Below are 17,236 nucleotides of genomic sequence, written 5' to 3' on the forward strand. Positions count from 1 at the left end.
CCCATATAAGTGTTGAAACAATTTCGATTTAAAGCTTTCGTGACTGCAGGGATTCATCTTCTTGGTTCTTTCGGTAAAGTCACGTAGAAGGGAAGTAATAAAATAATAAAAATAAAACATAATAAAATAATTCTCACGACGTTTCGGCCACAACGCAAGCAGCCGTCCTCAGCTGAAACCAGGTCTGTCGAGGCGACAGCGTCTGAATGAAACAGCACACGTGCTTGAAGCATATATGCATATATAGGCCGAAACGTCGTGATAATTATTTTATTATGTTTTATTTTTATTATTTTATTACTTCCCTTCTACGTGACTTTACCGAAAGAACCAAGATGTTGAAACAATGTTGCAGCACCCTGCATATCGATCGAGACACAGCGATAGAGATCCCCAGTGAACATGCAGCCAAAGCTACGGACCGCAGAGTAAACCCATCGAGAGACACACACACAGTGACACGTATAGAGACTCGTACACAGAGATGCACAGAGACTCGTAGAGATCGACATACACAAAGATGCATTCAAGACGAGCCATTGTTAGTGCCACTGTAGCCATACAACCGCACAGTAAACACACTGCGGTCTGCTGCTCCTTCGACGGAGGATGAGGAACAGCGACACGACACGAACTCTCTCCCGAGGCCATCTCAGGATCAGAATGTGTTATGTTGTACTGGAGGGATCTGATGAGCTATCAACATCTTTTTCACAGATGCCCAGCAGGTTATGGCCAGCAGCAGCAGCAGCACGAGGCCTCCACATCGGCATCAAGCTGCTGAACCGCATCGACGCGTCTCACGTCCCCCTGTGAGCGAAGCTGACAGCGCGTTGTAATATCACGGTTCATACACCGAGCGTATTAACCAGGGGGGGGGGGGGAGTTGTCCGATTCGAACCGCGAGCTTCTGCGCAACAAGCGGCTTGCGCGTCACCGCTGAGCCGTGACACCGCCCCGATGGAAGAGGGGAGCCGGGAGGGGGGAGGGGGAGGGACGGGGGAGGGGCGGGGAAGGGGGGATGCTCTGAAGGAGGCCGGATTAGCAAAGGAGAGGCGAAAGCAGTTACGGCAGGGCGAGAGAGAGACCAGAGAGAGAGAGAAGGGGGGTAGGAGGAGGAGGCGGGCAGAGCCATGGAGAGGGAGGGAGGGTGGCGTCGGTCAATGAGGGGGAGACGAAGGGGGCAGCAGCTGCCCAATGAGCGATGTTCACGGCGGGGGCTGACGCCAGTGACAGACTGCCCCCACCCACCCACCACCCGTCCACCACCTCCCAACACACCACCCCTAACCCTTACCGCCCCCCCCACCACTCGCCCCCACCACGACACCGCGTCCCGTACACACAACAGCAGCTCTGTCGGGAATCGGGGACTCATTCTCATCACGGAGCGAGCGAGCGAGGCGCGCCGCGAGGTTTTGCGCGTTCGAGACGAGAGCGGCACCGCGTCTCTTCCACCGCTCCTGCTCCTCCTAGCGTGGTGGTGGTGGTGGGTGGGGGGGGCTCACGCTATCAATCACTCTCGCGTGCGTGTGTGCACATGGACATGCATCGATATTGGTAGCAGCAGCAGCAGCGGCAGCATCGCCATCTTCATCGCCATCAAGTTGTTAACGACGATGCGCTTCTCTCTCGTGTGCCGGTGATGTACAACGCGGGGAGCGGAGTAAGCGATGGCGCTTACAGATAGCTGTTGAAGTTGCTCTTAGCGTTGAAGTGATTTCTAGTAAGATCACGATCATCATCATCATCACCAGTCGCGTCAGTGGAGTGGCACGAGGTAGAAGATTTGATGTTGTTGTGTTGAGTGTCGCTTTGCACGGTGACGACGCCAATTGTCATCACGAAACGTCGTTAACATCGTCGTCATAGCGACCGCGTTACCTCTCGACTCGAAAGCAAAGAACGATTTCGTCTCGACATCGCCGGGACCATCATCGCCACACGACATCACCACCATCATCATCATCATGTCTAAGGGACTCTGCGTAACCGCCACGGCTTGGCAGCTCCTCGCATTCTCTCAACCACAACTCTCCTCCACCTCCATCTCATCGGGAGACGCCTCCACCCCGAACCCTCGCCCCAAGGCGGGCTCCAACCCTCACGGGAGGACGTCGCCGGCCGCCTCCTGGACCGCGGCAGCGGCGGCAGAGTCGGAGAGGATTCGCGCTCGCGAGCGGCTCGAGGCGAGCGTCGCGGCTCTGCGGGAACTCCAACTCCTGCGGGAGGAGCGGGAGGCGAGCGTGCGACAAGCGCTCACGCGGCCGACGACGCAGCGGCAGCAGCAGCAGCCGCAGCGCCGCGGAAAGGAGCGGTGCTATGGCCGGGGCCCGGGACGATCGGACGGGAAGGCGGATGATGCGCTGCTGGCGGTGGGACGAGATCTGGAGTTGATCAAGGAGCAGCTGGTAAGTGAGTCGGGGAGAGAGAGAGAGTCTGGAGTTGATGGAGGAACAGCTTGTGAGTGAGTGAGTGAGTCGGGGAGAGAGAGTCTGGAGTTGATAGAGGAGCAGCTTGTGAGTGAGTCGGCGAGTCGGGGAGAGAGAGAGTCTGGAGTTGATCAAGGAGGAGCTGGTGAGTGAGTGAGTGAGTTGGGGAGAGAGGGTCTGGAGTTGATGGAGGAGCAGCTGGTGAGTGAGCCGGCGAGTCGGGGAGAGAGAGCTGTGTGTGTGTGGTGTTGCGTGTGGGGAGCGGTGGTGTAGCGGTTAGCGCGCTGCGCTACGAACATGGTCACCGGGTTCGATACCCGCTCACGGCCAACACCGGTGACGATTATCTGAACCGGTCCTGGGCCTCCCCTAGGTCGACTCAGCCTCAAATAAGTACCTGGTGCGATGTGTAAACATCGCCACTGGGGAGACAAAGGCGGCGTGGCGCTGGCCACCCACCCCCTCGCGCGCCGTGCCGGCCTTCATAGGCGCTCGCCAATAGCACTTACATCCCCACAGTATGTCACGGGCTAGACGGCGGATCTTTGTCTCTTGCATAGTTGTGTATTGGGAGTGTGTGCTGAGGTTAAAATGTGAGCGGTGGCGCAGTGCTTAGCGCACTCTACCAGTTCAGATGACATCCGCGGGGGCAGGAATCCCAACTCGGGTTAGCGGATTCGTACAACGCAGCTGTGTCGGGAAGGAAGGCCGGGCTACACGGACGAGTGTGAGAGAGGAGGGTGGGGGGCGTATATGGCATTGAGCGAGTGTGTGTGCTCCATTCTCTTACGCACGGGTCGGCATTGTCCTCTCGCGCGCGATGGAGGCAGCACGCGACGTGGCCCAGGAAGCTCGATGCCAACCAATGTCGAGCTCTGTTGCTGCTGAACACGACGCGAGAGAGAGAGGGCGTCAGTAGAGAGAGAGAGTTCGTGTCGTGTCGCTGTCCCACCTCCTCCGTTGAAGGAGCGCAGACCGGAGTGGGTTTCTAGATTTGAAGCTTTCGTGACTGCAAGTATTCATATTCTTAGGGTTTTTTCGGTAAAGTCACGTAGGTAAAAAAGCCCTAAGAATACGGAGTGGGTTTACTCACGCGGTTCGTAGCTTGGTTCACATGGCCACAACCTCAACGCTGAATGCATCTCTGTTTATATCGATCTCTGCGAGTCTCTGTGCATCTCTGTACACGAGACTCTCCGTGCCATTGCGTGTGTCTCTGTGGGGTTTCCTCTGCGGACCGTAGCTTGGGTCACATGGCCACAACCTCAACGCTGTGGCTACTCTTGAATGCATCTCTGTTTATATCGATCTCTGCGTGTCTCCGTACATCTCTGTACACGAGACTCTCCGTGCCACTGCGTGTGTCTCGGTGGGTGTTCCTCTACAAATAAAATATCAAGGTGCACTTGGCCTGGCACAAGTGTCGTGGTGACGTCACCGCCACTTAGTGGCGAATGGCGGTTGTTGTTGTTGTTGTTGTTCCTCTGCGGTCCGTAGCTTGGACTGCATGGCCACAGTGGCACGACTCGCGGCTTGTGTCACTAATTTTCCAACCTTCGAAGGAAATGTGCGCAAGGCATGATGCTGATGCTGATGTTCATTGTGCTTCAGTTGAACTTCGTTCGCACCGTACGTGGCCAACCGTGCTAATCGGAGGTGCGGACAGTGACTAAATCAAACGGAACCACGGCTTAAGTCAGTTTAACACGTGGCAGGCTTTGGCGACCCAATATAATCCATAATAGAGTTAGATTGCGTAAATATATGAATGTGTCGTTAAACCCGCCACCACCCGACACAGCCAATGAGTAAGGGTTGTCACGTCGGCAGAACACCCCAATTCGTTGCTCATACAGCACACACCGGTATGTTGGAAAGCAAATCCACGACATCTCCAATCTGAGTACGACGTTTCGTCAGCTTAGGCGTGCGAAGGGAAACTTGGGGGCGGCACTGCTGTAAATATCCCTTGCCGAACTAAAGTAATCGATGGAGCTCTGGGGCTTCGTGACACAATGGTAGGAGACTGCTGAAGGGCCGTTACCCGACACGTCGCCTATTATCTGAATGTTCTCACCTTTTAAGGCGACGAACGTGTCGAGTCTAAGACATTTGTGTTGTCGGCACTGATCGTGCCACAATGGCCGACGCAGCAGCGCCAGCAGCGTCGATGGATAATGTTTCATATACGGATGGAGAAACACGGATATTGACACGGAGAAATTGGAACAACAACTGGACAGAGAGAGAGATTGAGCAACGTGCATGCTCGCACCGCACCTACGATTGGCACCGTTGGCTACGTACGGTGCGAAAGAAGTTCAACATACATACGCCGAGAGACGGGGAGATGAACACGTGGATTGGAGAAGACGCGAGAAAGAGAGAGGAGAGAGAGAATAGAGAGAGATGAATTTACTCCGGCAGTACATATACTAATAAAATATTTTAAAATACTTTTAAAAAAGAGAGAGGAGAGAGACAGAGAGGAGTGAAGATGAGAGAGGAGAGAGAGGATAATAAAGAGAGAGAAGAGCAGAGCCAAGTCCGGACACGTGGCCAGGAATGGATGAGAGTGACCCTCTTGGTCGAGACGAGCAAACTCGGTGGCAGCCGAAGGATTGAAGCAAGCCAGGTCCCGAGAAAACGTCTCCAAACAGGAGACGGAGCGATAAAAACAAGGGGTGGACCGACCGTGGCCGATGCCATTAGCCACCCCGGTAAGCTGTCGTTTGTGGCCCAGGTCGTTTTCTGAGCCAACAGCTTCGCGTCCTTGTTTTTTAGTTTCCCCGCACCTCCCATCAGCGCGGTTGGCTTAGGTACGGTGCGAAAGAAGTCCAACTCATATACATACACACACAGAGCTCTGTGGGCTTTACCCCGTGAGTGAAGAAAGCGTGTGTCCGAGTGCAAAGGAGAGAGTGTTGTGAGAGTTTTTCATCATCTTCGTTGTCATCATCTTCATTGAAATAATTGATCGCCGTTTTTACTTTGTCCACCTAAATTCGGCCACAGGACAATCACTCACCCCCCACCACTCACCCCCCACCACTCACCCCCCACCACTCACCCCCCACCACTCACCCCCACAACTCACCCCCCACCACTCACCCCCCACCACTCACCCCCCACCACTCCACGCCGCCTGTGATTGAGTAGCGGTGTTGAAGGGGCCGAAGCCACCACACAGCTGGTGGCTGGCGTGTGATGGGGGGAGGTTTGTTGTTGAGCGCTGATGGGATGATGATGATGATGGGCAATGTGATTGTGTGTTCTGACGACGGGGAGTTTGACGGGATACGTGATGATGCGACGTGTGTGTGTTGGACTTCTTTCGCGCCGTACATAGCCAACCGCGCTCGTCGGAGGTTGCGAGTTTTCAATCTGGGTGATTTAAAAAAGTGCATAGCTCCCAGTGGCTTCCTCGTTTCGCAAGGAAGAGCGTTCCAGACGGCCGCGGAAGCGCACGTGACAGTGCGCGAGGCGGTCGACCGTCTTTGTTCGACGGCCAGACAATAGCGTGACGATGCCGTGTTGGGATTGATGATGACGAGGAGTGAGGGATATATTGCGTTGTGTTGATGGGGAGTGCGATGGACGTTTCGTGGTGTGCTGTGATGATGAGGAGCATGGCGGGATACGTGACGATGTGATCATGCGCAGCGTGATGTGCGATTGCTAATTAAAACGAAACAATCATAACAGGCGACGTTTCGGATAACGGCCCTTCTTCAGAGCGCGAAGGTGTGTTAACGCACTGCGTGTTGCTGAAGATCTGTGATAGTAGTAACAGTGACGTGTCCATTGTGCAGTGTGACCAAGGGTTGTGATGGAAAAGTCGTTTATGTTCGGTAGCCAAACGCCAATTGTCCGACGGGAGAGGGCTTTATGAGAGCGTTCGTGTCGCTTTTCTTTTTTTTGGTTTGTTTGGCATAATTCACAATTGTGGTCAGTCGCATGGCCAACACAAAGGAGGATTATAATTATCTGTGAACCCGTGCCCACCCCCGTTATGTCAACTCCCCTGTGCTCGCCATCGCTCCGTTGTTGTTGTTGTGGCTTTGCATGACCAACACCCGCAATGTGATTGGACGTGTGTTCTGTGTGTGTTCTGTGCGTTCTGTGTGTGTTCTGTGTGTGTGTGTTCTGTGTGTGTTCTGTGTGTGTTCTGTGTGTTCTGTGTGTGTTCTGTGTGTGTGTTCTGTGTGTGTGTGTTCTGTGTGTGTGTGTGTTCTGTGTGTGTTTGTTCTGTGTGTGTGTTCTGTGTGTGTTCTGTGTGTGTGTTCTGTGTATGTGTTATGTGTGTGTGTGTTCTGTGTGTGTGTTCTGTGTGTTATGTGTGTGTGTGTTCTGTGTGTGTGTGTGTGTTCTGTGTGTGTGTGTTCTGTGTGTGTGTGTTCTGTGTGTTCTATGTGCGTGTGTTTGGTGGAGTCTTTCTCCAGTTGCAACCCCGGGAATTGTCGCTGGCTGTGCATTGTGAATGTTTACAAAACTTTTGAACAGCGACAACAACAACAACAGCAGCCGCAGAGAACAACACAGGGCAGGGAGGGGGAGGAGGTGGGAGGGAGGCAAAGTGCGTCTTATAATCCGGATAAATCGGCATCTCAACGAGTCTGGACATGTTTACCCAACTTCTTACCTTCACAATTCTCTATAGCTATGCAAGGAGAGAGAGGCAGAGAGGGAGGGAGCATCTACATACACCCAATTTTAATTAATGCGCCCCACCTACACCCAGCCGTTAATGGGGCTCATTTAGGATAACATTCCAAGATTGCGTAAACAAACAGTGTTTGTTTAGAACAACACCGGCATTCATTGGGTGTGCAGCCATTCATTCGCGAAGGGATTTCAAAAGCCACGACGACGGCGATGATGACGATGATGTTAACTACCTCGCCCGGTATGCAGGAGGTCGTGGGTTCGATCCCGACCCTGACGCCTGCTGCTGTATATCTGGAGTTTGCGGTGTCTCTCTCTCTCATCATCATCACGGTGGCTAGGAAATGTTAACTACCTCGCCTGGTATACAGGAGGTCGTAGGTTCGATCCCGACCCTGACGCCTGCTGCTGCTGCTGTATATTTGTAGTTTGCGTGTCTCTCTCCCCGTGGTCGCATGGATTTTCCTCCACATCCTCCGGTATTTTTCCCCTCCACATTTCGGAGCACGCCTTTAGCGGATTTGGCCTGCTGCTACATTTCCACGTGATGAAGAGGCAACTGCGTCTAGCTATCAGTTGTGGCCAGGTCGTTTCTGTAAAAGAGCTGTGTATAGCTCAGTGGTGGCTCGCCTGGTAACAAAAAAAACAATGTTAAACGAAATAAAATAATTGAAAAGCCAATGGATGAATTTGTATTTTAATTAATGACGGACGAAGGGCGGCTGCTACGCTATTGTAATGCAACCGTTGCGTGATGCTGCGCACGGGATGAGAGGCTCCGTTCGGCACAGCTGCTGCTGTTCCAGACGACGGCAGACACCCAGCCGCTTTGTACACGCGGGATGCAGGGCAATCGCGAGTTCAAATCAGTCGGCCGGGCGAAAATGCTCTCTCGGTTTGTGCAGGGTTTATGGATGATTTATTGATCGGTGTTGATGATGATGATGATTTTGTTATTTTTCGATTTGAAGCTTTCGTGACTGCATGGGTTCATATTCTTGTTTCTGTCGGTAAAGTCACGTAGATACGCTGCCAAGCTTAGCAGTTGTTTCATTTATTATTTTATCTTTATACGTGACTTTACCGAAAGAACCACAGAATAATTCCTGCAGTCACGAAAGCTTCAAAATTAAGATTAAGCTGTCTTTCCGACAGCCCTGTTCTTCACCTGAGGACGGCTCCTTGCGTTGTGGCCGAAACGTCGTGAGAATTGTATCTTATTATGTTTTATTTTTATTATTTTATTATTTCCCTTCCACGTGACTTTACCGAAAGAACCAAGAATATGATTTTGTTATTGGTAGAGATGGCCCGCCCCTGGCCCCCTCCTATCTGAAAGCGCTTGACATCTCAACACGTCATCAATCTCAACACAATTGAAAGGGGAACCCCCGTTGGTGGCAGCTGTCTCTGTGCGGTACAAAGTGTAACAGCCCCTGGCCTGTATGCTGGGAATTCGTCTGGCAGTAGGGGCCCATGATTGCTGTGTGGACGAGCTGAGGGGACTGCCCAGTGGCAGCTGTCTCTGTGCGGTACAAAGTGTAACAGCCCCTGGCCTGTATGCTGGTAATTCGTCTGGCAGTAGGGGCCCATCATTGCTGTGTGGAGAAGCCGAGGGGACTGCCCAGTGGCAGCTGCCTCTGTGCGGTACAAAGTGTAACAGCCCCTGGCCTGTATGCTGGGAATTCGTCTGGCAGTAGGGGCCCGTGATTGCTCTGTGTGGACGAGCCGAGGGGACTGCCCAGTGGCAGCTGCCTCTGTGCGGTACAAAGTGTAACAGCCCCTGGCCTGTATGCTGGGAATTCGTCTGGCAGTAGGGGCCCGTGATTGCTCTGTGTGGACGAGCCGAGGGGACTGCCCAGTGGCAGCTGTCTCTGGGCGGTACAAAGTGAAACAGTCCCTAGCCTGTAATGCCACTGTTCTGCGATAGTATTTGATTATTTTTGTTTCACGAGAAAAGTGTAAAGCTTTTGGGGTGAGAGAGAGAAAGAGGCTGCTATGCACCGCGCGATATCGATCCACGTGTCGCTCATGTGCGTGTGAAGTGGGAGTTGGGTTGCCACATCATCACGAGCCGTGGTCTATACACTGCTGGGTGAAGGCTGAAGCTTCACTTCATCGCTCACCACGTGGTCATCATCATCACCACCATTACCTTTCTTACCATCAACAACATCTTCACGAGCAGTGATATATCCACTGCTGGATGAAGGCTTCCTTGTACATTCGACATCGTACATGCTTCTTTGCGTATTATTTTGTTTAATCTTGGCATCCCGGCCTCTACAATCTCGTCGCAGTGACTATCACAGTGACACGGGCTCTGTGTGAGGTACAGTACCTATACTAATACACATTTTCTACCTAACTTGTAAATCGCATTTGTATATTTTATAGTTTATTTTCTGGCCTTGTTCTCTATCAGTCGGGGCCACGCTTCACCTCCATCATCACTCACCGATTCCAGCCCCCACCCCACCTGTACCCCCTCACCCCACCTCACCTGTACCCCCTCACCCCACCTGTACCCCCTCACCCCACCTGTACCCCCTCACCCCACCTGTACCCCCTCACCCCACCTGTACCCCCTCACCCCACCTGTACCCCCTCACCCCACCTGTACCCCTCACCCCACCCCACCTGTACCCCCTCACCCCACCTGTACCCCCTCACCCCACCTCACCTCACCCACCCCACCTGTACCCCCTCACCTCACCTGTACCACCTCACCCCACCTGTGACGACGAGGGAGCTCTCTGCGTTAGCAACGGCCACGCGCTCCACCCCGCGACGCCGCACGAGCCGCGCTCACGACAACGAGACGAACATCTCCACCCCGCCCCCCCCATGCAGTCTTCGCAGGCGGCTCTCGGCAAACCTTTGAAGGCCGCAGCCGGCGAGCCAGGAACTAAGTGGCGCGTGCTTTTGCTCGTTTAAGGCTGAGCCGACCTAGGGGGGGGGTGGGGATTTTGTCACCGGGCGAATACACATTGCTTAGCGCGCGCGTGACGCATCAAGCGGACGAACACAAACGCGAATACACACAGTGCTTAGAGCGCGCAGACACGCGTGGAAACACACACACACACGGGAATTTAAAAAAAAGACAAAGATCTCCCGTATAGCCTTAACAGACTGTAGGGGCAAGTGCTGTTAGCGAGCACCTATGAAGGCCGGCACGGCACAGCACACGAGGGGGTGGGTGGCCAGCACCACGCCCGGCCGCCTTTGTCTCCCTCGTGGCGATGCTTACACATCGCACCGGGTACTCATTTGAGGCTGAGTCGACCTAGGGAAAGGGCCCAGGACCGGTTAGATAATCGTCACTGGTGTTGGCCGTGAGCGGGAATTGAACCCGGGTGGTCGGGTTCGTAGTGCAGCGCGCTAACCGCTACACCACCGCTCCCCCACACACACACGAACACACCAATCCTGTTTACTTAAGTTGCCTGTAAGCCACCGAACAGCATCCAGCACTGTGTGGAGTGTGTGCGCGTGGGGTGGTCCTGGGCCTCCCCTAGGTCGACTCAGCCTTAAATGGATACCTGGTGGGGCTGTGTTAAACATCGGTATCAGGGACACAAAGGTGGCCGGCTTGGGCGTGGCGCTGCCCACCCCCTCGTGTGCCGTGTCGGCCTTCATAGGTGCTCGCCCACAGCACTGATAAAGGCTACGCGGTGTGAGTGGGGAATCTTTATCTGGTTGTGTTTGCCTGTAAACAGCACGTGGTACAAAAAAGCATAAAACTTGACCCGTCTGACTTCATGTGTTATCTGCCCACCACCAGCAAACCCGTCGCAAGGAATGGAATTAACCCAGCAACTGCCCGTGTGTGCGTGCGTGTTCCGCCTCCCAGCAGTGTGGACTGGGGAAGCCGTGCGCTCTGGAGCGGCCGCTGAGCGAGCTGCGCGTCGACACGGACGGCACGGACGTCGACAGCAGACCCAGCTCCGGTGAGCGCCGACGCGGTCTGAGCTGAGCGAGCGAGCGCGTCGGCGCGTGTTGAGCGTCTCGAACCAACGTGTGCCCTTCGTCGCTTATTTGCGCTCTCGGTCGCCATCACGCCTCCCGTATGTTCGGCAGCCCCAAAGATTCTTCCTCACCGGACCCGCGTTTTGTGTTTTCTGGACCCAGCCCCAGATGGGCCAATGAGATCGCGCCTCGTCACGTCGCAACGCGCAGACCATTGAACAAAACTTCAATAATTGCCCCTATCCCGAATTTGGCCCGGTGTCTTTACGAATGCCCGGGCCGATGTTAGTCCCAGTCCATCACCGATGACAGCAATGTTTATTTGTTTACTAACGTAATCACCGTCGCCCCCCCCCCGCCTCACCCTCACCACCCCACCTGCTGCCCCCTCCGCCCTCCCTGCGACAGGCTTCTACTCCATGAGCGAGGACGGTTCCCTGTCCCTCTCCAACTCCTGCAGCTCCATCTCCAGCTCGGGCCCAGCTCCGGCTCCCCACGCCGCATCGACGTCAACACCGTCGTCATCGACGGCGGCGCCGGTGGCGACGACGACGATGACGGGGCAGCTCCCCGTTCGTCTCCGCCGCCCGGCGGCCCGTCCTAAGCCCCAGGAGAGGCCTCGATCGGCCGTGGAGCTGCCCTCATTCCTAAGAACGACAGGGCAGCAGCATCATCAGCAGCAGCAGCAGCAGCGATCACCGAAAGCCAAAGCCGGGCCGAGTAGGCCTCAGTCGTCGTGTGAGTTCCTCGATGCTTCGGACCGGAGGTCACTTGAAGTGGTCTCAGAAGTGGCTCATGATCATCTCGCCACCACCACCACCACGCAGACAACCGGCGCGGCTCCACCTCGTCCGCGTTCCGCGTCTCATCTTCCTTCCTCTCGTTCCGCAGACGACCTCGGCGACGGCTCAGACGCGCGGACGTCCCCGGTCGGGCTCGCCGACCCCGTGACCTCCGCCCCGGGTCGCGACCCCGACCCGCGCTTCCGCTGCGACCTGCGCTCGCGGGACGGCTCCGAGGTGTACCGCTACCCGAGCCCGCTGCACGCCATCGCCATGCAGAGCTCCGCATTCCTGCACCAGCGAGGCGCCGGCGACGACCGCGACGCCGCCGGCGCCGCCGCGTCGCCCGACGGCAAACCTCCGACGGGCGGCCGCACCCGCCGCCACCGTCGCCACGACGACGCCGGCGCGGACGACGAGGGGAGCGCCGCCAACGCGGCGCCACTCAGCGCCGACAAGGTGACCGCCTACATCGCCGCGCTGCTGAAGAGGCGCGGGCAGAAGACGCGGAGGAGGACGTCGGGGGCGGGCGCCTCCGCCGCCGTCGTCGTCGAGAGGAAGGCGTCCGATGCCGCCAAGACGTCGGCGTCTCCGTCGGCGGAGGCTGCCCGCAGCCGCCCCATCACCAACCTGAGCGTGCGGTACAAGCACGGGGCGGCCGCGGCGGCGTCGCCCGTGCCGGCGGCCGCGGCGTACGGCGGCAGAGCGGGCGGCGCGGCGGGTTCGCCGGTGGGCGGCAGCAGCATGAACCTGGCGCGCTCGCCCCGCGGCGGCACGCTGCCCGCGCTGGTGCGGCCCGCGTCCATCGCTCACTTTGACACCTCGCGCTACCACGACGACGACGAGGATGACGGCGGCGGCGGCGGCGACGATGACGAGCGGCGATGGAGAGCGTCCGGCCCCCACGTCCATCCCGGCGCCGGCGATCGTCGCTCCTCTTCGGAGAAATCGCCAAACCTGCAGCAGCAGCAGAAGAGCCGGCAGCAGCAGCAGCAGCAGTCCACCGACAGGGAGCGCGAGTGCCGGCGCCGTGCGCTGGCCTCCGTCTCCATGGACCTGCGCCCGCAGCGCGGCGCCGGCTGGTGGGGCGCGGCGGCCGAGCCGACGGTGGGCGCCCTGGGATGGCAGCAGGGCGAGCTGGGCAGGCCCCAGTACCAGCAGCGCGTGGCGCGCATCTGCAAGCTCGGCCACGGCAGCTGGGCCGGCTCCCTGCCCAAGTCGCTGGACCTGCGGGGCGGCTACCGCCACCGTCAAGACGACGACGACGACCACGAGGACGGCGCCTCCGACCGACGGCACCCGGGGAACGCGGCTCGGTCGTCGTCGTCCAAGAGGCACCGGCTGCGCGAGGGCGTGGAGCTCGTGCGGCAGAGCTTCCGCCTGCCGGGGCGGCGGCGGCGCACCAGCGGGGAGCGCGCCAGCTCCGAGCTGGACGTGTCGGGCGGCGGGCGCCAACCGACGGAACGGGAGGAGGCCGCGGGCGGCTCGACGGCGTTCGATTACCGCCGGCGCCTGGTGCTGCACCCGTCCGAGGTCCGCGGCATCGGCGCCGGCGCTGCCGGAACCAGAGCCGGTGGACATCGGCGGTGGTGCTCGACGATGGAGATTGCTCGAGGAGGAGGAGGAGGCGGCGACGACGACGACGATGCCGGCAGCGATGTCGGAATGCCGCCGGAGCCGCCGCGGTGGCTCGTGCGGGCGGGCGCACGCGACGGCGCGTGGAGCCCCTCGTGGGCCGTGCGGGGCCACGCGGACGCCAGCCCCGGCTACCCCAACGTCTACCCGGCCGCCGGTTGCCCGGGCGAACTGCTGCAGCGCTCGGCCATTGCCGAGATGAGCGAGGACGACGCCGACGACGCCGACGAGGCGGACGGAGCGGCGGGCCGACTTCCCGCCGACGGCTCGGCCGAGCCGCGGAGCTCCAGCTCCGCGGAGGGGCTCCGAGGTCCGTGCCGGGTCTCCCAGCAAGTCCGGGCCGTGCCGTCGGCGGTCAAGCGCAAGATCCGGCAGCGGATCGCCGACGCGGCCAAGACGAGCACGGATGTGTAGCGTGTCGGTCGCACAGACTGCTCGGGTTGAGGAGCTCGGAGAGGGGGCCTGTGGAGGGCCCACAGCTGCTGAGGGCTGCGTTGCCATGGCCGTGCGACGAGACGTCCCGACGTTTTGCCGCACGCGCGCCCGGACGATTCTTCTGAGTTTGTAACATTGCACTCCCACGTGGCGTGCGCGTGTGTTGGCACGCGTCGGTCGCGTCCCCACCACGGCTGCGTGTGCGCGTGCGTGTGTCCGACCGTCCGTCAGGAGCCAGGTGAAGCAATCGATTCAAGAATCGATTTTCGTCGTGAACTCTGCGGGTGAATGGTAGCGGCCGCTAGCGGCTGGCTGGCCTGCACGGATCACGTGACCCCGTTATATACTACAAGAAATATAGTCATGGTAGTAATCGGTTGAAGCTTATTTTGTATTCACTGATGGATGAATGCATGCCAGTGCTACGTGTCAGTCGTCAGGGGGGTGGGGGGGGGTTGGCGTACTGCAGGGTTTGTTTGACCATACTTCACCGTACCGGTGGGTTCGTGTTGGTGAACGGTGGATTCCCAGGGCCTGTTCAGACATCACTCTCCACTGACGTTTTCCGTGGCCGGGGCCTATGGGCCGCTGTGCAATTGCACCGCCTGCACACTTGATAGCAACGCCACTGTAGCGACGACGACGATGATGGCAATGACTGATGCTAAGTGATCATCTTTGATGATCGATGGGGAAGGTTAATGATCATTAACGACGATCAACATGACACGCGTTAAGTCGATGACACCGCGTGAGCCTTAAGAATACAGCGTTCATGATGGGTGACGTTTTGGGGCAATGGTCCTGATTCACAGCACACACACACACAGAGGTAGAGTGAATAAGGATCATTGCCTGAAACGTCGACTTATCACACGTGTTTTCCTTTTAAGGCCACACACAGTCTTGTCATCGACAAACGTGTCGAGTTGTATTAAGTGAACTGCGCGGGTTCACCACTGCCAGCAGCTGCGTCGGAAATCACCGATAAACAATGATCAGCGACTGATGACCACGATGATCAATAAAGATGATGACGACGATGATGACAAGGGTGGTCTGTAGCCCGTCCGTACCACCCACCCACCCCACTCTCTCTCCCCGTCCCTTAAGCCCTGCACCAAGTTGCCTGCTTTCTGAACCAAATTTCTCAAAACGGCAATTTGAAAAATATATATTTAATTTACAGAAGCCTTAAAATTGTGCTTAGTGCTATGCAATCGCCCGTCGCGAGCCGGCGCGTCGCTGTTAGCCAATCAGTCACGCGCCCACTCGGTTTATTTAAATGTACGTCTTTCATTTACGGCTGCTTAGTTTCTGTTGTTGTCACTGTTGTTGCGGCTGTTGTTGTTGTTTTGAGTAACGATGTTTCGTCGAGGTGGCTACGTTGGCCGCACGTGGCTGCCTGTAACCCAGCTCTGTGGAGGTGGCCGCAGCAGCAGCAGCAGCTTGGGGTTGGTGAATCACCGCACAGATGTTGCGAAAACTCCCTTCCCCGTGGGTGGGCGTCGAGGAGGAGATGCACCGTGGCTTACTAGGGAACGGCAGTCCATCGAGAATGTGAACTCCACCTGTTCCATCTGTACATTGGTTGGCTGGTAACATCTTAACATTTAAAGGACCACAGAGCTTGGAGGGGTGGGGGATTTGGCACAGGCTGACCGCATGACTGCTGCTGCTGCTGCCTTACTTGCTTCTCTGTGGTTCCTCCTGGCGCCTCCGAGTAGTCGTCCCCATCTCTCTCTCTCTCTATGAGAGCGAGGAGCGAATAACGTATTCTGACAGCGGCGTTAAAAGTTGTACGAACGTGGAACTTCTTTCGCACCGTACGTAGCCCAAACGTGCTAATCGGAGGTGCGGTGGAAGGACAGCAAACTAGCAAGCAGTTTCCGAAGAAACGAGTTTTCAATTTGGATGTAAAAGTGTATCGTAGCTCCAGCAGCGACTTCCTAATATCGGAAGGAAGAGCGTTCCAGACGGCCGCGGAAGCGCATCTGAAACCGCGCGATGCGGTGATCCGTCTTTGTTCGACGGCCAGTCAAAAGCTGCTGCTGTTGCTGCTACTGCGAGGACGACGTTGACATTATTTTGACCGTTGTTACTTTGTTGTTTCTCGTCGTGGTGTCGCGGCGTGCTCATTTGCGACGTCGCTCTGGAGCTGGGAGACGATTTGGCGCGGGACGTTGATGAATTTTTACGCGCGGAAGAAATTGCTCAATCAATGTAAAAAATATGGGGGGGGGGGGGGAAACGCAGAAAGACGCTGGAACTTGACCCGATGGATAATTACGTAGCTGATAGAGTCGATTAGGTAATAGAGCGGCTAAATATTTAATTAATTTAACCGGCCTTCTGTATCGGATGAGTTTAGGGTTCTGCATCGGATGTGATGAGGGTTTTGTATCGGATAAGATGAGGGTTCTGTATCGGATAAGATGAGAGTACTGTACAATACGCATCACTTTATTCAATAAGGAATCCCCCATCTCCCAGTCCATCAACCACTCCACCAACCAGCCCATCAACCAGTCCATCAACCACTCCATCAACCAGCCCATCAACCACTCCACCAACCAACCCATCAACCAGTCCATCAACCACTCCATCAACCACTCCACCAACCAACCCACCAACCACTCCATCAACCACTCCACCAACCACTCCATCAACCACTCCATCAACCAGCCCATCAACCACTCCACCAACCAACCCATCAACCAGTCCATCAACCAGTCCATCAACCAGCCCATCAACCACTCCATCAACCACTCCATCAACTAGCCCATCAACCAGTCCACCAACCAACCCAACTTCTTCTCACCGACCAGGACAAATGAACCACCTCAATCCCAATCGTCCGGCGGCTGTGAAACGCAAACAGCAAAAACACAGCGGCCGCACAGATTTCGGAGAATCACGGTTCAGGGACCCGAGTCGCCCGAGTTTTGATGCGATCGCTCGTACTTGCGCACTGGTAACGCGCACGCACGCCGGCTTGTGTGTGTGTGTTTGCGCGTGTTTATTTTGGGACAATAAAACACTCAGAGAGGCCCCTCCTGCTCCGTGTTTGTCTTCCCTCGGCTGCCCGCCTGTCTTGCGTAGCCGCTCAGGAATTTGCCGTGAGATGGAGCTGTCGGCCGGCATCGTCGTCGTCGTCTCTCCGCTCGGCTCCGCGTGACCTTGACGGCTCGAAGGGTGGGGGGGCTTTCCTTCGTCTGTCGGGGATTAGCGATGGCAAAACCAACCGCTTCGGTCAAAATTCAGGTCACGATTTAAATGAGAACAATGCGGCCGTGTGCGGCGCGTTGCACGGGA

At 56.7% G+C, this 17,236-nt stretch overlaps 1 protein-coding gene across 2 annotated transcripts; it reads left to right on the top strand.

Annotated features, from left to right (window-relative positions):
• The first annotated feature begins 1,330 nt into the window (after positions 1–1,330).
• Positions 1,331–16,973, top strand: LOC144727403 (uncharacterized). Of its 2 annotated transcripts, XM_078606197.1 has the most exons (4): positions 1,331–2,411; positions 10,954–11,050; positions 11,478–11,807; positions 11,961–16,973. In XM_078606197.1, exons 1-4 carry the CDS (start codon positions 1,971–1,973, stop codon positions 13,898–13,900), a joined length of 2,808 nt encoding a protein of 935 aa, XP_078462323.1. In that variant the 5' UTR covers positions 1,331–1,970; the 3' UTR covers positions 13,901–16,973. The 2 variants fall into 2 exon arrangements, with proteins under 2 accessions (XP_078462323.1, XP_078462322.1); XM_078606196.1 differs by having other exon boundaries at positions 11,478–16,973.
• The last annotated feature ends 263 nt before the right edge of the window (positions 16,974–17,236 follow it).

Source organism: Lampetra planeri, chromosome 25, assembly GCF_965212315.1.
Source record: "Lampetra planeri chromosome 25, kcLamPlan1.2.h2, whole genome shotgun sequence".
Classification (NCBI taxonomy): domain Eukaryota; kingdom Metazoa; phylum Chordata; class Hyperoartia; order Petromyzontiformes; family Petromyzontidae; genus Lampetra; species Lampetra planeri.